Here is a 19,272-nt window from a genome sequence, read left to right as displayed (position 1 = left end):
TCCGTAGCATCACCTGTAGAGCCAGCTTCAGCAGAATTAGGCCCCACATCATTGTTCGGGCAACATTTATACGTGTGTCCACTCTGGTTACGTGCACTGCAACGCTGTATCCTCGTACGGAGCTCTGACTCATCCATATCATTACGAATACGCCGTGTCCGAAGGCGCCCTCTCTTAACCCGAGCTGTTCTCGGGTCTGGACTATAGATCACAGGATTCGCTGCCTCAGTAAACGCTCCAACCATACGGGAACCCATAGATCTCATACTGCCAGATGCTGGCACTTGTCTCCTTTCTAAAATAATTGGAAACATATATATCGACAGGATGTTCAATATCTGCACAAGCAGCCATTACATGAGAATAAGGTATATGCAGCAATTTTGCCCTCATGCATGAGTAACAACAAGTACAATCAACCTTGAGGATGCACTCCTTTACAGGAGTCTGATGTCTCATGCCACGTCGTGCTCTGTCTCTGGGAGCTACCTCAAACTTGAGCTCTTGTGTACCATATTGCCGTTCGTGGTATAGCTGGGCGCTAGCTGCCTTCTTGGTCATATAATCTGTCATCATGCTCCCAAAATATCTGGCAGAAGTTTGCATGTATGCCTGATTTTTAGTGAACCGATCCCTAAAGTAATCGGTACACTCGTGGATGATGAATTCCACAATTGCAACAAGTGGAAGCCCACGAACACCTCGCATCACTCAATTGTAAACCTCGGCAAAGTTGGTGGTCATTATGCCGTACCTTGCACCATCGGTATCGTAAAGCAACACCCACTTCTCTTTCGGTTCATTCTCAATCCATTCAAAAAAAGGTTTTCACCGCTGATCCAGACCTTCTCCGAGTATGTGCAGTATCTGCTGGCAAAGGACACAAAGCCTCTGTTTCGTCCTGTGCAGTTCTGGTTTTTGCTGCGTCCTCGCTTCTTTTCTTCCCGGTCAGTTCATCAAGTTTCTGCCACTGATTGTTAAATTTTTGTTTATTTAATTCCTTTGCATAGCCTCTTGAACATATCCATAAGGTGCTTGTTCTTAAATTGTCTGAAAAAGTTTGCACCGATGTATCTCATGCACCACCTACTGCGAACATCACGCCACTTGGGCGGCTCTCTGGTCTCCACACACCCCTCCTGCAAATCTAGTATTGCCCTTAGTATGCCGGTGTGACGATCATGTAGCAGGCACACATCTTCTCTATCCTAAATGACTACAAGGTTAACCCGTTCAAGAAACCAGTACCAACTGTCTGTATTCTCGCTCTCAATAAAAGCAAAAGCATCCGGAAGCAATTGATTGTTTCCATCCACTGTAATGGCTATCAGCATTTGCAATCTATACTTTCCTGTGAGAAAGGTCCCATCGATGCACAGGATAGGCCGGCAGTGTTGGAATGCGTTAATGTATGGACCCAAACTGAAAAAGATCCGCTGCAATATGAAGGGCGGACCTTATCCTCTGTCTAGACTTTTCAGATCATAATAACTTTTAGGATTTCTCTGACAAATGAAAGTCAACAATCGAGAAATATTATCATATGCAGCCTCGAACGTCCCAAACCTATTCTCTAACACATTCTGTTTTGCACTCCACGCCTTTCCGTACGAGATGGTATACTTGTACTTCTACTGAATATGTCTGATAATAGACTTTGACTCGGTTGTCTACTATCATCCCGTACATCTCGTTTGCAATTTATTGCGATGTAAGGTTGCGATGTGACTTCTGCATGTCCGGCAAATGATAAGTGTGCTGAGTGACAATTGAGCATTCCTAATAATCTTTCCATTTGCCCTTATAGGCATGCACCCATCACGGACAGCCCCCCTTCACACATACCACATCGTACTTACGAGACTTACACTCGACTGTTTTGAACTCTCGCATAAGAGAGAGAGACCGACACTTAACAGCTTCCTTCACCTCATCAATTGAGTGGTACCTCGCACTCTGGATAACTTCGTTCTCCCTGCAATCCCAAGGCACGCTGGGTCCCTCCTTTACGACAAGATGACTGAAGTCGCTGCTTACCCATTCTTCAGGCACATCCTCATCATCATCAGACGAATCGGCATTCATTGCTTCATCCAATTCACGTTCTTCATCTCGCAGCTGTTCAACAATACGGGGTATATTCTCCCCCTCATCAGCCACGTATTGAGGTGCTGTGGTGCCATCTGCCTCCTCAATTTCTTCATCAATATTTTCATCCCCCGAAGCAGCTTCGATAGGCTTCTGGTGCACACTGACAAGGAGTACTAGTGACCATTGCCAATGACTTGCATTTTGCAGATAACTTAACCAATCCTCATTGCTTCCAAGTGGCATCAGCTCTCAGATTAAAGCGTGAGTGGTACGATTTATGACGCTCTGAACACTCATAGTGTGTCTCTTGATTAATGCTTAATCCGCTCATTAACCAGTTGCATAGGGATTCAAATGTCCTCTCGTGCGGTTTGGTAATTTCTCTAACTGTACGGTTAAATTCACTTAAATCTACCCCATTCGGCCCATAAATCACATTTTCTTCTCCGTAATATATACTGAAAGTACCCTTTTCGGAAGACATATATGTCAATCATTAATAAACTAGTTATACTACATATTAATATACAACAACCCTAAGTTTCAGCGATTCTCAGATTATATTTTTCAGATTCTAAACTATTCAGAATATAACTTATACTAAAAATAATTGAAAATACTTAAAACTATTCAAAATATAACTACCCTAAGAAATATTTCCTAGATTGTGGTTATTTTCAAGTAATTATACGACTAGAACAAGAATATACCTGCAAACCGACGTGTGAACAGAGCTTCGCCGCTTCCTCTTCTCTCTTCCTCTCCTCTTTTTCTTTTTTTCTGGTTTTTGCTGAATAAAATGGGAATTTAGAGGCAGGTGAGGGCTTATATAGCGCGGGAGGGGGGGACCTCCCACCCGCTCAATGGGCGGGATGCCCCTCCGCACTGTAGGACCGTACCTCCCGTCCATTGGGCAGGCGGGACGCCCCGCGGCCGCATTAGGAGCCTCTTCGCGAAGAGACTCTCGGGAGGGGTCCGGAAAAAGTTTTGGAACCTCTCGCCCGTTGGATGGGCGGGAGGTCTCCGGCCCCACGCCTCCCACCCTTTGATCGGGTGGGAGTTACCTATTTTTCGAAAATTTACGAATTGGCACCCCTTTTTCGAATTTAATTTTTTAACCCTTTTTTTTAAAAAAACTCACCAGCCCGAAACGTGCGTAAGCCGAAATGTCGGCCCAACTGCGCTAAAAAATGTCGGCCCAACCAGCCCAAACAAGCTGGCAATCGGTCCACCCCGCCGTATTCTCTTGCGGTCAAAGACGACCTGTGATTGTTCAGCTCGGAAACCGCTATAAACCGGCGGCGATGCGGATTCTCACCAGCGTCCTCGCTTCCTCGTCCGCGCTTCTCTCCGGCGTCGTGGGCTCCGCGTCTGCCGCGTGCGCCCGCCTCGCGTTCTCGCGCGTATCCTACGGTCGAGCGTACCCCTCAAGCATGCCGGCTGCCGCTTGTAAAGCCGCTGCCTCCTCGTCTGCCGCTGCCGACGCCGACGCCGGCGCCCAGAAACCGTGGCTCTTCGTCGGTCTGGGGAACCCCGGAAGGATGTACAAAGGGACTCGGCACAACGTAAGTTCGCAGGCTCCCTCCAATTTTTTATACATCCCGTCGCAGGTAGGATAAATCTAGCTAAGACGGCGATGCGCGAGGGGGGCAGCCTCGTCGGCTCCAGCTACTATTTGGGGAAACGCCAGTTGATCTAGAATAGAACTGTACTTTGATATGGATGGGCTATCCATCCATGATATAGGATTCAGCGGATGCAGTAGTGGGGAATCACGAATCAGGTCAAGAGTTGTTTTAGTGGAAAGATAGGTTGCTCAGCTCCAACTCCAACACTGGGCGTATTTGTTTGGCAGACATTTGATGACACCAGCTGCTGTTAATTGTGGTGCTAAGATGGTTCTATCACAAATAGCTTGGCACCAAAATCCTGCTTGCATAGCTGACTTGAGAGGAGAGTAAGGTTTGCGATTCCTTTTAATTCGCTAATACAGACCAGTTGTTTTTACCCAGGCGCATTAGCATGTATCCTGTATTGGATAACACTTTTTCTGAGGAATTATGCTGTTTTAGCTGTTTAGCTTTTAGAAATCATAACCTTGTTGGAGCTAAGCACTTCAACTAGTAAAGCATGAGTGAAATCCATGAAAGATAAAGCTCTAGTCCAAAAGTTACAATTTTGCAATCACAAAATAATGAACTAGAATAACCAAGCTAGCATGCTAGATTTGGAAGGCTACCATTTATTTAAGCTGTTTCTATTTTTTGGTTCTTGATACTACTTGATAGAACGTTTTGACAATTGGGCATCTTGGATTTTGCTTGCTTTGGGTGTATTGAGCACATTGCAACTTCCATGTAATTCTTGTTGGTTTGCTTCAATGTTCAAAGGCAGGCATAAATGTATCATCTTTCATACGTAAAGTGGATCTTTAATTATGAACCAGGATTCAAGCTTTTAGTAGAGCATACTGTGAATTGAGTAGTAAAGTTCGTACCTTGCAGTATCATGTTTTAACCATACCATGTTGGTATCCAGGTTGGGTTTGAGATGATTGATGCTATTGCAGAAGCTGAAAGAATTTCGGTCAGCAGTAAGCAATTTAAGGCGATTGTTGGGAAAGGTAATTCTGTGAAAAGTTTACTGATTTACATGTGCATTTCACTGATATTAACATTGATTTTTGCAATTTCGACCTTGGTCAGCATTTACCTCAGTATTTGCGTATCAACTTGAATATAATCAAAGAAGATGTAATCTTTCTTGCCATTGGTCTTTCTAAGCTTTTTCGTGCTTCTTCCAAACTTTCCTATTAAACAGTACAATGAAGTGCTGTACTGCTTTTGCTGATGCTTTTGAATACTGTCTAAGGACTGGTATCAAGTAGATGAATGTGAACCTGCTTTCTGAAGTTTCTCTGTTTTTATTTGTCTGTAGCCATTCTTCTGAATTATATTTTGCCTTTACCCAATGTTCTGAGTTAATGTATTATAAGAAGTACCTGCTAGCCAATTTGTGTGTATTTTCTCAATTATATGCAGCCAAACAAAACCTATGAATGGATTTTTTTATTAAATTTGCATCTGGGTGGAATCAAAGTATGCATACATGTTTTTGAAAATATAGTGCTTCTTTCTATTTAGGCCTCATTGGTGATGTCCCTGTAATGCTTGCCAAACCACAGACTTTTATGAATGCAAGTGGTGAGTCTGTAAGTAAATACTCTACTGTAGCTTCAAATTAATCGTGCTTTGCTAGTCCTTTGCCCTTACTACTATTTATGTAGGTTGGACAGCTGGTTGCATATTTCAAGATACCACTCAATCAATTAGTTGTGGTAAATGTTATTCTTGAGCTGGTACTTTATCATGTTTACATAATATTTTCCCCCATAAATTGTTCTCCTATCCTTTATAGATATATGATGATCTTGATCTACCCTTTGCGAAATTGCGTGTGCTGCCAAAGGGGGGACATGGTGGGCATAACGGGTATTCAGTTCTTTTCCAGAATCCCTTTCCCTTTTACAAAACTACACCTTCATGGCCAAACATGAAAGGGACTTGAATAAATGCTACAATAGAATGGCATAACCTTTTGTTATGAATTGATTGTTACATGCTTAGACAAGGAGGATTATTAGTTACAAGTCTTGCCTGCACTAAGACTGATTGTTTTGCCTCTTTTTCTCCCAATGGAACTTGGGACTTGAATCCTTGTGAACCCTTTGTCTTCTTCAATATTTTAATACACAAAACTATCAGGCTTTGTTATTAGACCTAAACTGGATACATTGCAGGATGAGGAGTATTATCGACCATTTGAAACAGAGCCGCAACTTTCCACGTCTAAGGATTGGTACGGCAACTATTTGCACTTTTTTCTTCATCCATGCAAACTTCTGAAAGATTATTCCCCACTAACTGTTGTGCAGGCATTGGACGGCCACCTGAGGAGATGGGTGCTATCAGTTTTGTTCTGCGGTCATTCAGCAAGCAAGAAAAGGAAGAGGTTTGTGATTTTGATGCATGCAAATTTGCTTCAGCACTATGCCTGTGGGCTGTGGCCTTTTTCATAAGCAGACATGATATCACCTTGAAGCTGACTGTCACATTTATCTGTAGAAGCAGAACATCAGTAACTATCCTCTCCACTTTCTGCAGCTTGAAATGACGTTCCAAAGAGGCTTGCAAGCAGTAAGGATCATGGTCCGGGAAGGATTCAACAAGAGCGCTACATTTGTGAACACTCCACAGCCATTAGAAATGTTGAATAGATGAAAATCACCCCATATTGCATCCAAACGCCGTGTAGATTATTAGATTCACATAGTTGCTGACACAAGGGCCATCTGCCCCTGAAGGTATAGCACCGAAGATTCGCACAGATTCTGTAAAGATGTGACCGCACAGGCCACAGCAAGTACTGTATACATTTGAATTTCTATCCGTTCTGCGATAACTCGATATTCGATATATATATATATATATATATATATATATATACTGCTCCATTTGTTTTGTGGCCTATCAAACACCAAATGCTTAACACTATATTCTTTGATTATTTTTCGTTTATTCTAAGGACATACGCGGTTCCTCCCTGACAGCTTGCTTGGTATGTTTTCCCTGACGCTATGCCACTGTGCCGACTTCTGGGTGCCGACCCCTCTTTGAACCATTCGATCGTGATCGTCCAGAAAACCGCCTCTCATTCGATCGTTGGATCACCACCGTCCGCGCATACCTCCAGCTTTCCACCAACTCCCGTCACGCGTCCAGATCCACCTCCCTAAAACCCTCCCATCCACATCACTCCTCCGTCCTCCCCTAATCCCACTCGCCGCCGCCGCGCCGCCAGCTTACCCCACCATGGCGGCGACCACCCACGCCTCCTCCATGTCGTTCCTGCTCTCCCACCCCCAGCCACGCTCCGCCACCCCAGGCACCCGCCTCCCGCTCCGCCCGGCCGCCCGGCGCGTCCGCTGCGCCACCGATGCCGCCGCCCCCACGGCCCAGCCCGCCGTCGCCGCCAGCACGAAGCACCGGCGCGCGGCGGATGAGAACATCCGCGAGGAGGCGGCGCGGCACCCCGCCCCGAAGCAGGGTCTCTCCGCGTGGTACGAGCCCTTCCCGCCCGCCCCGAACGGCGACCCCAACGAGCGCTACTCCCTGGACGAGATCGTCTACCGCTCCAGCTCGGGGGGCCTCCTCGACGTGCGCCACGACATGGAGGCGCTGGCCCGCTTCTCGGGCGCCTACTGGCGGGACCTCTTCGACTCCCGCGTCGGCCGCACCACCTGGCCCTACGGCTCCGGCGTCTGGTCCAAGAAGGAGTTCGTCCTCCCCGAGATCGACCCCGACCACATCGTCTCCCTCTTCGAGGGCAACTCCAACCTCTTCTGGGCCGAGCGCCTCGGCCGGGACCACCTCGGCGGGATGAACGACCTCTGGGTCAAGCACTGCGGCATCTCCCACACGGGGTCCTTCAAGGACCTCGGCATGACCGTGCTCGTCAGCCAGGTCAACCGCCTCCGCCGCGCGCCGCTCTCGCGCCCCATCGCCGGCGTCGGGTGCGCGTCCACGGGGGACACCTCCGCCGCGCTCTCTGCCTACTGCGCCGCCGCCGGGATACCGGCCATTGTCTTCCTCCCGGCCAATCGCATCTCGCTGGAGCAGCTCATCCAGCCGATTGCCAACGGCGCCACCGTGCTCTCGCTGGACACCGACTTCGACGGCTGCATGCGGCTCATCAGGGAGGTGACTGCCGAGCTGCCTATTTACCTTGCCAATTCACTCAATTCTCTTCGGCTTGAGGGGCAGAAGACGGCAGCTATTGAGATACTGCAGCAGTTCGATTGGGAGGTGCCGGATTGGGTCATTGTTCCAGGAGGCAATCTTGGGAACATCTATGCCTTCTACAAGGGATTCGAGATGTGCCGCGTTCTTGGGCTTGTTGATCGTGTGCCGCGGCTCGTCTGCGCACAGGCTGCCAATGCCAACCCACTGTACAGTTATTACAAGTCGGGTTGGACCGAGTTCCAGCCACAGGTGGCCAAGCCGACATTTGCATCGGCGATCCAGATTGGTGACCCGGTGTCTGTCGACCGAGCTGTGGTCGCACTCAAGGCGACAAACGGCATTGTTGAGGAGGCCACAGAGGAAGAGCTCATGAACGCAATGTCGCTCGCTGATCGCACTGGAATGTTTGCCTGCCCGCATACTGGTGTTGCGCTCGCTGCCCTGTTCAAGCTCAGGGACCAGCGTGTCATCGGATCGAATGAGCGTGTTGTGGTTGTCAGCACAGCCCATGGTCTGAAGTTCTCTCAGTCCAAGATAGACTACCATGATAGCAAGATCGAGGACATGGCTTGCAAGTATGCCAACCCACCGGTGAGCGTGAAGGCCGACTTTGGTGCTGTCATGGATGTCCTCAAGAAGAGGCTCAAGGGTAAGCTCTGAGCTTCCGTTTGGCTAACTTTTCCAATTGGTTGCTGTGCGTCAATTGTGTTCCGCGTCTGATTCGAATGCAGTGGGTGACTATGGAGCAATGATTCATCGGTCACTAGTCCTTTAGGTCTTTGGCCTTTTTCAAGCTTCAATGGGGATTGGGGGTAGGCTATCTGTTTGAGGAATTTAGCAAAACTCGGAGGGGCTCTCTCTTGTACTATCATGTGTTCTATGGATAATAAGTGATGGTGTTGCTGTCGGATTGAATAATCTCACTCACTCCTCTGTCCTTTGTGCATGAACTTGTCGAATATTATTTTGGATGTTGCTAGATGAATTTTTATTGTTGTTTGATCACTTGCTGTTGCTGACTGACAACTATCACCAGTCCGGTGTGTACTGGTGATAGTTGATGGCAACCTGATGGTTTTGCCTCAATTCTGCTGAGAGTTTCTTTCCCAGATTTGATGCCTGAATTTAGGTGGTCCATGACCATATGATTTGCTCCAATCAACTTGGTCCAAAGTAGATTTCCTTGTGTATCACTCCCTAGATTCGCTTGCATATATAACGACAGGCCGAAAATAGCACCGATAAGTTCCAATCAACGTGATCCCAAGGTTGATATCCTTCTGGTATTGTCTTTTAGGCAAAGACGTATACAGCAGTCAGCAGAGTTCATACAAATGATCCTTTTCTATTTCTGTTTTCTTTTTTTTTGGCGGCCAATTGGTGGTCTTTTTCAGTTCGGCATTCAACATTTTGTTCATTCGGATTTGATTGTGTAGCCAGCCATCGTTGGAATTTGGTTTATCGTTGGATGAACTGCATTGCTGATATTCTTCCCAAGAAAAAAACCGTGGGTACACCTAATCCGTGAATAGCCAGCCGTAAAAATAGGATAGGTCCTCCTAAGAGGGTCTACTAAATTCATCTAGTTGTTCTGAAGAAACCCACGTATTGGAACTGGAATTCGATTGTCTCAAATCGTGGAGCACAAACAGCAGGATTCGCTAGCTGGAAGAAGGGTTGACCCTTGTTTTTCGATTCAGCCACACAAAATTTTATAAAAGCATAGGCATACGTAACAAGGAAGATAAAAACCTGGGCTGGACCGAATCGAGCCCACAAGACTCCTTGCTCAGTTGCTCGAAGGGTTGCACGGCCTGGGCATCCTTAGCTGCACTGATGCGGCATGCAGCCTACACGGCCCAGGGTACCAGATTCGTGTTGATCTACTACGCAAGCAAGTAGCTGCACATGGGCCCAACACATGGACCGCGAGATTTCTCATGCTAGAGAGGCCCAGTGGATCTACAAGTGGACGGCCGGATCGGCGCCGTTCTGCCTGGTCACGTACGTGCTGAGTACCCAAGGTTTTCAGCGCAAGAGGAGCTCCTGCAGCGCTAACCTTTGCTAAAGCTGCATTCCAGCCGTGGGACGAACTACAGCAGTAGGAATGAGTCGGCGGCCGCGGCCCAAACCACGACCATGGTTATACTAATTGCGTGAACCGTTCAGGAACTTAGTTCCGACCTTATCGGATGTTTAATGCTAATTAAAAAATTGAACATGAGCTAGCTATAAAACTAATTAAATAAATAAAGATTAATTCACGAGATAAATCTATTAAACCTAATTAATTCATTTTTAATATATTCGTCTTACGAATCAGTCTCTATTTATATAATTAATCTATATTTAATACTATATAATTTTTTAATTGATGTTCAAATATTCGATACGACGATATTGAAAATTTAATCCGGACGATCCAAAGGGCCCGAAGGTTGTCGTCATCTGCGATTTAGCCCCTGGTCGGTTGGTCCATGCATCCATCCAGCTGATCCTCGAGGCCCGTCCGATTACCGACAGTTCAGTTACCCAGTAGTACGTACTACTGAGCATCGATGTCCCCAACACCACACATGTCCACATACGTGCGCGCCATTGCAGCCACGGCCTGTTCATACGCCACCGACGCTAGCTGCAGTGCTCAGAGCATGTCATCGTCTACCTGTCTGCCTGCCACGACGACTAACTCCTCTAACGACGTTGCCGTGTCGGGCCGATCTCAAACTTGATCGAAGGATTAAGTACCAAAAAAACAAATCGAAGGATTTATATTATAAAAAAAATTAATCGAAGGATGCGGGAGCTACAAGATCGTGTGGGTTTCTTGTCCTTCCATCCAGGCCGTTGGATCGGATCACGGCCCCTCCGGTTCCCTTATCTGACAGACTTTTACATGCAACAGTAGTATAAGAAAGACGCATCACACGGCGACATTTTGCCGCAACCAAGGTAAACGATCCAAAATGCGGTTTGCAAACACGAATACACAATTCAGTCCCAAACATTGCGTTTTGTTTGATTTCGTCGATTTAAAGTTTGGCAGCTAACCACGAGCAAGCAAATAAAGGACGATGGAGACAGCTAGAGAAAAAAAGGGTCAACTGAAAGCAGCTAAAGAAGAGGGGGACATCTCCCTGTGAACGAGGGAATCTGATGATACCAGCATGCTGTTGAAGAGCAGCAGGCGTACGGTTTCTGGTCCGTCGGGCCCCGTTTTGACTTTGCTTAAAACGCTAGTGGAGTTCTCGCTACGACGCTACTGGTAGTAACGTTCAACAAACCCCTGGCCCCTACAGATAGTAGCCTGCTAATCCCTTTCCCCGAATCCGCTAACCTGCGCCATCAGCAAGCACCAACTCTTTTGTTTTTTTTCCTCTTCGATTTCCCTCTTCCTTTTTTTGTATAATTATAAGAAAGGGAACGCATTGAACCACATGCCATGGCTGCAATTATTATAACGCAAAGGGAAAAAAAGATCCTCATGAGTCATGGGCAGTGGAGTGAACCATCATGCGCGCGCGCTCCATGTGCAAAGGAAAAATCCCAACCACCATAGCCTGGTTTATTTTCTTGAAAAGGAAACAGATCGACGTGGTGGAAGATACTAGAGAGAGAGAGAGAGAATGACAGCAGAAGTAGAGTATTGAGCACCATGACGAAGATGCACCAACAGTAATAACTGGTTCAAAAGAACGGTTGAAGTAGAGAGTTTCATTTTTGTAAGGTACAGTAGCAAGACCAGCGAGAGGTCCAGTCCATGTTTGGTGAAAGGAAAGTGAAAGGAACCTGAAATCTGATGCGGAGGTAAACCCCTCACCAAACCTCCTCCATCCATGGACGCTCTGCTGACCTGCTAGGTGGTAAGCAGAAAATCTGGCGGAAAAGCTTCCCCTCGCCTTGCCTACTGGGCGGGCATTGACTATTGAGGGAGGGAACTTGGCATCCACCATCTCCTCTGCTCCGCCGACAGCGAGAGCCCGCGAGCAAGCAGCAGCCACCACCACCGCCTCCCAGGTTCCCACGTCCCTGCCATCCTTTTTGACTCCGGGATCCCCTCTCCTCCCCGCCTGCCGAGGATCCCACGACCTTCCTACTACTTCCCCCACCCTTCCGATCTCTCCACGTTCCTCTGACCACAGCCGAGCGTGAAGCGGGAGGGAGGGAAGGAAGGGAGGCGGCGGCGCGGGTGAGGACCGATGGGGAAGGGGAGCGCGCGGGCGCTGGCCCTGGCGCTCGCCGTGCTTCTCGCCTGCTCCGGCGTCGCTGTCGTCACGGCGCAGGACACCGAGCGGATCGAAGGTGCGCGGGGCGATTTGTGTTTGTTTCCATCCTGCTTCTGATCTTGAGAAGCACATTCCTGCCAGTTTCTACAAGTCGAGCTATTTGTTTTGTATACCTTGTTGCCTGTATTACATCTTGTAAATTGGTAAAGCAACAATTTTGGCGTGTATTAGTATGTCAGTTTGATCTGCTAGACCTCTGAATCTTGAATTCATGGGAATTCCATCCTGATTTCGTATGCTAATGGGTTAGCAGATAAGCTGAATGCAGGTGGATCCTTTGGCATTCAATGATACATGATGATAATCAATTAATCATGATTCGTTCAGTTTAGCACAGGTGCAAAATTCCCTTTAGACCTGTAGATTGCTTAGCTAGCATACCTTACATTTGAACTTTGATCAGTATGCTTTGTGGTCCTGTGATCCCTAGCATGGTTCTACAACTAGGTATATTCTTTCCCCCACTTTTGTGCACGCCCTAATGCTGTGGCTAATAAAATGCAGGAAGTGCTGGTGATGTGTTAGAAGATAACCCTGTTGGGAGGCTCAAGGTCTATGTCTATGATCTTCCCAGCAAATACAACAAGAAACTGCTGAAGAAGGACCCTAGGTGCCTGAACCACATGTTTGCTGCTGAGATATTCATGCATCGATTCCTGTTGTCAAGCGCTGTTCGAACTTTTAATCCCGAGGAAGCAGATTGGTTCTACACACCTGTATACACAACATGCGATTTGACTCCTTCGGGTCTTCCCTTGCCTTTCAAGTCTCCTCGAATGATGCGGAGCGCAATCCAGCTGATTGCCACAAACTGGCCTTACTGGAATAGATCAGAGGGTGCAGATCATTTCTTTGTGACACCACATGACTTTGGTGCTTGCTTTCATTATCAGGTACAAACACCAGTACATTAAGTAGCTGTCACATGCATTTATTTATCCTTCTACTAGTGCAGATTAGATCTTCGGCAGTAATAGTTTAGTACCAAATTGAGAATACCAGCTTTTGTAACAACTGGGACATATCTAATTGTGACACTGAACATGGGAGCGATATTGGTATCAAGATCCTTGTTTCAGGATGACTGAACTAATCTAGTACAGTGACTTAATTAATTCAGGCTCCACATGTTCTTTGTCCCTTGTAGAAGAAACATACCCATGATTGTAATTTCCTTATATGTCATGCTGATATCCATATGCATGGTTAACCAATCACGTAATAGAAATAATCACTTGCTAGACCTCCAATTGACACCTTCTGTTTCTGGCAGTTTCAGTATCTTGATCTTTCTGTAACAAGAACTTTCATTGTTTCAGGAAGAGAAAGCAATTGGCCGGGGAATCCTTCCCTTGCTTCAGCGTGCTACGCTGGTTCAGACCTTTGGACAGAAGAACCATGTCTGCCTGAAGGATGGATCCATTACCATCCCGCCATTTGCGCCTCCCCAGAAAATGCAAACTCACCTTATACCCCCAGATACCCCTCGATCCATCTTCGTGTACTTCCGCGGTCTGTTCTATGACACTGGCAATGATCCCGAAGGCGGTTACTATGCTAGGTAAATCATCTATATGTGTATAATTAATGCAGTGGACACCTCTCTATATCTTCCTATTGTTTGGTCTTCACTGCATGCTCTACAGAGGAGCTCGTGCGTCAGTCTGGGAGAACTTCAAGAACAACCCGCTCTTTGACATCTCGACCGATCACCCACCAACATACTATGAAGACATGCAGCGTTCAGTGTTCTGCCTGTGCCCATTGGGCTGGGCACCATGGAGTCCCAGGCTAGTGGAAGCAGTGGTCTTCGGCTGCATCCCGGTGATCATCGCAGATGACATTGTCCTGCCCTTTGCGGACGCCATCCCATGGGAGGAGATCGGTGTGTTCGTTGCTGAGGAGGATGTCCCGAGGCTCGACAGCATCCTGACGTCCATTCCCACAGATGTTATTCTGAGGAAGCAACGGCTCCTTGCGAACCCTTCGATGAAGCAGGCCATGCTGTTCCCCCAGCCTGCTCAGCCAGGAGATGCATTCCACCAGATTCTAAACGGACTTGCGCGCAAGCTCCCGCATGGTGATAATGTCTTCTTGAAGCCCGGGGAGAGGATCCTGAACTGGACTGCTGGACCACCAGGCGACCTGAAGCCTTGGTAGCATCTTGTGGATCTGAGATGGATAAAAACTTTTTGGAAAGGAAATACGGTGGACATGATGATATAGTGCACCTTTGAATTACCATGGATGCATAGTGCTGACCACAAGCCAAATGTACATTTTTTGTATGCTCTTTCTTCTATAGCTGTTATATACACCTCATATCTTCATTTCTTTTTCTCTCTCTCTCCTTATCCCATTCTTTAGATGATGAGAATGCCAGGCCTTGACAATCATATGTGGATATATCATCATAATAAAAATTTAAAGATTTTACTCATGCTGGTTGTCTGACCTCATTTCATTATCCTCTGCACTGCCATACAGCAGAGATATACCCGCAACAACCCTGCCATGGTGTTTGTGGTGTTCCACCTGCCTGATTTTGGTCCCCTTTGATTTGTGCCTCTTAACAATTCGGTGACGAAGTGAAACTGCTGTCTGAAGCAAGATCATAGGGAAGCCTGTCTGATTCGCTGATGAGGTAGCATGTCACTTCAGCCTTTAACTGAATGTTGCTGAGTTCTGAAGGAATGTTGGAGCAAAATGCGCATGTGATGTGAGCGCAGTAAGCTAGAGAAAGTTTGCTGGTTGTTGGTGCCAACTGCCAATAGGTAGGTAGATCGATCGGGAAATGAGGTCAGCATCAGGGCCTTTTTTGTCCATGAGGCCATCAGCTGGTATTACTGAGCTATTGCACCCTCCACCTGCACTTGGTTGGGATGTCACGAACTGAATGATAAAGGATCGTAGTTCAGAAACATATCTCCGAACAAGGTTTCCATTCGGATTTGGTGGTGCTGTGCTCCTAAATGCCACAAACATTGGAAATGGTGGGAATTTATCAAAAATCATACTTCCAGGATTTTTTTTTTGTTCTGAATTTTTGCACCGATCTTGGTGAGATTCGGTCGTCGATGCAAAATTTAAAGTTAAATTCGATCCTGGGTACAAGTTTTCTGTAAGGTACGAATGGTTATGAAGGTCAACGACGAAAACAACATTCCGGTGCGCCGTGACCTAACTAGCTGGAGTAGACGACGAAAGAGACCACCTAATGGCAGGTGATTCAAGTCAAAGTATAGTAGGCACCGAGGAGAAAATAAAAAAGATGGCATGAATTGTGACACAAGCAAAGCGATACTGGAATGAGGAGGCCGTACAGCTGCGTAACCTACTTTTGGTGGGTGCTTCCTGCTTGCTTTTTGCCTATTACTAGGACTCCATGCTCGTTTGTCATATCACGTTTTTCATAATCATACTGTTGTCTTGGTTAATGAAGCAAGAAGGTATCAACATGTTTACTCCCTGATTACAAATACAAGCGGTTTAGAATATTGATATACTCTGCAAGGTAAAACTTTGACCAGTAATTTACTTATACCATTTTAAATAAATATACATCGTAAAATTACATTTCATAATGAAGCTGCCAACACTAACCTTGAGTTGCAAAACTGTTTATATTTTTAGCCATTGATCGCTAAATCTAAAAAAATGGTTTAAATTTGTGATACCAGAGAGAGTACTATTTCGTATAATTTCTTTATCCAGGACGAAACAATTGCTCGTACATGGGAACGCAAATTCATCAATCTTGCTAACTACAGGGAAACCTGGTACCCACTACCTCCACCGCCGACAGCTGAGAGCCCGCGAAGCAGCGGCGTGTCACCGTCACCACCAACCTCCCCGTCCCAGCGCTCCCACACCTCTGCCATCCTCTTTGACTCCGCGTCCCTATCCTCCCTGCCTGCCAAGAATCCCGCTAGCTCCCTACCACCTCCTCCACACCCTCTCGACTCGAGCCTCCATCTCTATTCTCTCCCCGTTGCTCCCGAGTCCTGAGCCGCCGAGCGTGGAGGGAAGGCACGAAGGCAGAGGTGCGGGCGACAGACTAATGGGGACGGGGATGGCGCGGGCGCTGCCCCTGGCGCTCGCCTTGCTCCTCGCCTGCTCCGACGTCGCTGTCGTCGCGGCGCAGGGCACCGAGCGGATCCAAGGTACGCGGAGCGAGCTTCCTTCCTTCTCTTGCTTGCCGCCACGCTCCGGTTATTGGATTATGCGTTGCCTGCGCCCGGCGGTTGTTGATCTGGGCAATCCGTGCTCCTCGTCGCGCTAGTGGTGGCCGGAATGGATCTGATCTCGCGTGCAGAATCCTGAGGCCTTGGGAAGACGACCGGGCGGGTGGTTAGGGAATGGGGAGAGAGATCAGCTCTTTAATACATATGCTCCCATGCTTCCTTTGTTAATCCATGAGCTACTGCGAACTACCTTCTGCGTTCAGTCAATGCTCAGCATGCACAATGAATTCCATCCTGGCAAGGGACATGATTGCCAGTGCTCCAAAATCTTGAGATCAAACCTATTATTACTATGTGATGCATGTGTATTTGGTTATGATAGATCCTGCCTTGCATATACCGAGCAGGCGAGCAGCTGAGCATAAATGAAGTTTGATTCCTTTTCAAGTGTGGCTGAACTCCGAATAGCATACTTCTATTGACAATTAGCAAACTTTGCTGATTAGTGCCATTATTTATCGTTTTGGATTGGAGTCCACTAACTACACTTATCGAGCTTCTCGACTTAATAAAACAGTCAGGGATCTCTCAAATTTCTTACTTGACGTGATATTTAGCTACATCCTGGTCCTACTAAAAGAGTTCTGCTCATCAAGCTATCGTATCTGTTCCGTGGCTTGCTTGTGTGGCTACTTGCTGTATAGTTTCAATTATGCTTTGCCTGAAGAAAATAATTTACTTTTCTGGGGAAAACAACTGTTTAATTCCACAGTACTAGGATCATGGCATTGCGGTGCATAATCCTCATACTTTCTCTGTGGGTATGATTAAATTCCAGGAAGTGCTGGTGATGTGCTAGAAGATGATCCTGTTGGAAGGCTCAAGGTATATGTCTATGAGTTGCCGCCCAAGTACAACAAGAATATTTTGGCAAAAGATTCAAGATGCCTCAAGCACATGTTTGCTACAGAGATTTTCATACATCGCTTCCTACTATCGAGTGCAGTCCGGACATTAAATCCGGAAGAAGCTGATTGGTTCTATACTCCAGTATACACAACATGCGACCTTACACCATGGGGCCACCCCTTGACCACCAAGTCTCCACGTATGATGAGAAGTGCGATTCAGTACATTTCCAAGCGTTGGCCCTACTGGAACAGGACGGAGGGAGCGGATCATTTCTTTGTCACACCACATGACTTTGGAGCATGCTTCTATTTCCAGGTGAATCATAGAGCCATAAACCATGAACCCTCCTACATATTATTTACCAATGTAACTTGGTATGCAAACTCATAAAATGGAATTCCAGCCTAGTCATTTCCCAATACAGCATCTGCTATCCTTTACTCATTTTTGCTTCAAGCGTCATCCAACATCATTCAGAATTCCTATTGTTCAGGAAGCAAAGGCTATCGAGCGAGGTGTCCTTCCGGTGCTGCGCCGTGCTACGCTGGTCCAGACTTTCGGCCAGAAGCATCATGTATGCCTCAAGGAAGGCTCCATCACCATCCCACCATATACTCCTCCTCATAAGATGAGAACTCACTTCGTTCCACCAGAGACCCCTCGGTCAATCTTTGTCTATTTTCGTGGTTTGTTCTATGATACTTCGAATGATCCTGAGGGTGGTTACTATGCAAGGTATGCACCTAAAATTGAATTATGTTACTGACAAGCATTCTTAATGAATCATTGATCCGAAAGTCTTGATGCACCTACCATATGCAATGCAGGGGCGCCCGTGCATCGGTGTGGGAGAACTTCAAGAACAACCCGATGTTCGACATCTCGACAGACCATCCACCAACCTACTATGAGGACATGCAGCGTTCCGTCTTCTGCTTGTGCCCATTGGGCTGGGCCCCATGGAGCCCCCGTTTGGTGGAGGCTGTGGTGTTTGGCTGCATCCCCGTGATCATCGCCGACGACATCGTTCTTCCCTTTGCGGACGCGATCCCATGGGAGGAGATCGGTGTCTTTGTGGCCGAGGACGACGTCACAAAACTGGACACCATCCTGACCTCCATACCGATGGAGGAAATCCTTCGGAAACAGAGGTTGCTCGCAAACCCGTCCATGAAGCAGGCCATGCTCTTCCCACAGCCCGCTGAACCCAGGGACGCCTTCCACCAGATCCTGAATGGGCTCGCACGGAAGCTGCCGCACGGTAAGGGTGTGTTCCTGAAGCCTGGGCAGAAGGTGCTGAACTGGACCGAGGGAGACCCGGCTGATCTGAAGCCGTGGTAGGTATAGACATATAGTGGCATGGCACCATCACCATTCGCCATGGCTGGTATTCATGTGTAAACGACACAACCATACGAGAGGCTGATCATACAGTTGACGATGATGCTGATGAGTGAACCACACCATTAAATGTAAAGCTCCTTCCCTTCCTCCTCCTACCTGCTTTTTGAGGCAATGTGCCTGTCTTGCCTGTATGGCCATACCTGTTTTGACCTTTTGGTGTAGTGTTAGCATTTTATAGATGATAGATGGTGGATCATGTACTGTCTGACCGTTGTATTATATTATACAGTTGCCGGTTTACAATGGGGGAAAGTAAGGCTAACTCCAATCCAGAAAACCTGCTAAATGCTTGTGCATTTCAGAACTGAATGCTGAGTTAAAATGGCACCATGTGTTCTTGACTTCTTGGCGTGGTGGCAAGTAATGAAGCAAGGATTGAACCCAAATGTTTGGGATTGATAAGAAAACATGCATGGCTTCAGAAGCATTTATATAGCTTAGTAGACATATGCGTGCCTTACAGAAGCACAACCTGGTACGAATAAGCATAAGACCATACACGTGTAAATTCAGGGCTGCTGATGATTCATGGGGTGGTCTTCCAGATTCCGAGAAGATGGCAGCTCATGGAAGATTCCGGCCCGCTTCTCTTGG

General features: G+C 47.1%; 4 protein-coding genes across 5 annotated transcripts; all 4 read left to right on the top strand.

Annotated features, from left to right (window-relative positions):
- Window positions 1-3,374: 3,374 nt before the first annotated feature.
- Window positions 3,375-6,552, top strand: LOC112886112 (peptidyl-tRNA hydrolase, mitochondrial-like). 2 transcript variants are annotated; one of them, XM_025951893.1, is made up of 8 exons: window positions 3,375-3,656; window positions 4,630-4,714; window positions 5,235-5,302; window positions 5,378-5,428; window positions 5,509-5,582; window positions 5,891-5,949; window positions 6,026-6,102; window positions 6,255-6,552. In XM_025951893.1, exons 1-8 carry the CDS (start codon window positions 3,396-3,398, stop codon window positions 6,369-6,371), a joined length of 792 nt encoding a protein of 263 aa, XP_025807678.1. In that variant the 5' UTR covers window positions 3,375-3,395; the 3' UTR covers window positions 6,372-6,552. The 2 variants fall into 2 exon arrangements, with proteins under 2 accessions (XP_025807678.1, XP_025807677.1); XM_025951892.1 differs by having other exon boundaries at window positions 6,216-6,552.
- A 357-nt stretch (window positions 6,553-6,909) lies between these two features.
- Window positions 6,910-8,894, top strand: LOC112887857 (threonine synthase, chloroplastic-like). Its single transcript, XM_025954142.1, has one exon. The coding sequence runs from the start codon at window positions 6,963-6,965 to the stop codon at window positions 8,550-8,552; it is 1,590 nt and encodes a 529-aa protein (XP_025809927.1). The 5' UTR covers window positions 6,910-6,962; the 3' UTR covers window positions 8,553-8,894.
- A 2,843-nt stretch (window positions 8,895-11,737) lies between these two features.
- LOC112887402 (probable glucuronosyltransferase Os01g0926700) lies at window positions 11,738-14,618 on the top strand. The gene is made up of 4 exons (XM_025953562.1): window positions 11,738-12,194; window positions 12,683-13,071; window positions 13,498-13,739; window positions 13,825-14,618. Exons 1-4 carry the CDS (start codon window positions 12,092-12,094, stop codon window positions 14,336-14,338), a joined length of 1,248 nt encoding a protein of 415 aa, XP_025809347.1. The 5' UTR covers window positions 11,738-12,091; the 3' UTR covers window positions 14,339-14,618.
- Window positions 14,619-16,065: 1,447 nt separating this feature from the next.
- Window positions 16,066-18,946, top strand: LOC112887703 (probable glucuronosyltransferase Os01g0926600). Its single transcript, XM_025953959.1, has 4 exons — window positions 16,066-16,341; window positions 17,201-17,589; window positions 17,768-18,009; window positions 18,102-18,946. Exons 1-4 carry the CDS (start codon window positions 16,239-16,241, stop codon window positions 18,613-18,615), a joined length of 1,248 nt encoding a protein of 415 aa, XP_025809744.1. The 5' UTR covers window positions 16,066-16,238; the 3' UTR covers window positions 18,616-18,946.
- The last annotated feature ends 326 nt before the right edge of the window (window positions 18,947-19,272 follow it).

The sequence above is a fragment of the Panicum hallii genome, chromosome 3 (genome assembly GCF_002211085.1).
Source record: "Panicum hallii strain FIL2 chromosome 3, PHallii_v3.1, whole genome shotgun sequence".
In the NCBI taxonomy this organism is placed as follows: Eukaryota; Viridiplantae; Streptophyta; class Magnoliopsida; order Poales; family Poaceae; genus Panicum; species Panicum hallii.
Note: the sequence above shows the minus strand (reverse complement) of the source record. Positions and strands in the feature narration are given on the sequence as shown.

Coding starts and splice junctions, on each gene's coding strand:
- LOC112886112 (XM_025951892.1), top strand. CDS start 3,396: ATGCGGATTCTCACCAGCGTCCTCGCTTCCTCGTCCGCGCTTCTCTCC. Junction 3,657..4,629: donor ACAAAGGGACTCGGCACAAC/GTAAGTTCGCAG, acceptor GTTGGTATCCAG/GTTGGGTTTGAGATGATTGA. Junction 5,950..6,025: donor CTTTCCACGTCTAAGGATTG/GTACGGCAACTA, acceptor ACTGTTGTGCAG/GCATTGGACGGCCACCTGAG.
- LOC112887857 (XM_025954142.1), top strand. CDS start 6,963: ATGGCGGCGACCACCCACGCCTCCTCCATGTCGTTCCTGCTCTCCCAC.
- LOC112887402 (XM_025953562.1), top strand. CDS start 12,092: ATGGGGAAGGGGAGCGCGCGGGCGCTGGCCCTGGCGCTCGCCGTGCTT. Junction 13,072..13,497: donor GTGCTTGCTTTCATTATCAG/GTACAAACACCA, acceptor TCATTGTTTCAG/GAAGAGAAAGCAATTGGCCG. Junction 13,740..13,824: donor GAAGGCGGTTACTATGCTAG/GTAAATCATCTA, acceptor CATGCTCTACAG/AGGAGCTCGTGCGTCAGTCT.
- LOC112887703 (XM_025953959.1), top strand. CDS start 16,239: ATGGGGACGGGGATGGCGCGGGCGCTGCCCCTGGCGCTCGCCTTGCTC. Junction 17,590..17,767: donor GAGCATGCTTCTATTTCCAG/GTGAATCATAGA, acceptor CCTATTGTTCAG/GAAGCAAAGGCTATCGAGCG. Junction 18,010..18,101: donor GAGGGTGGTTACTATGCAAG/GTATGCACCTAA, acceptor TATGCAATGCAG/GGGCGCCCGTGCATCGGTGT.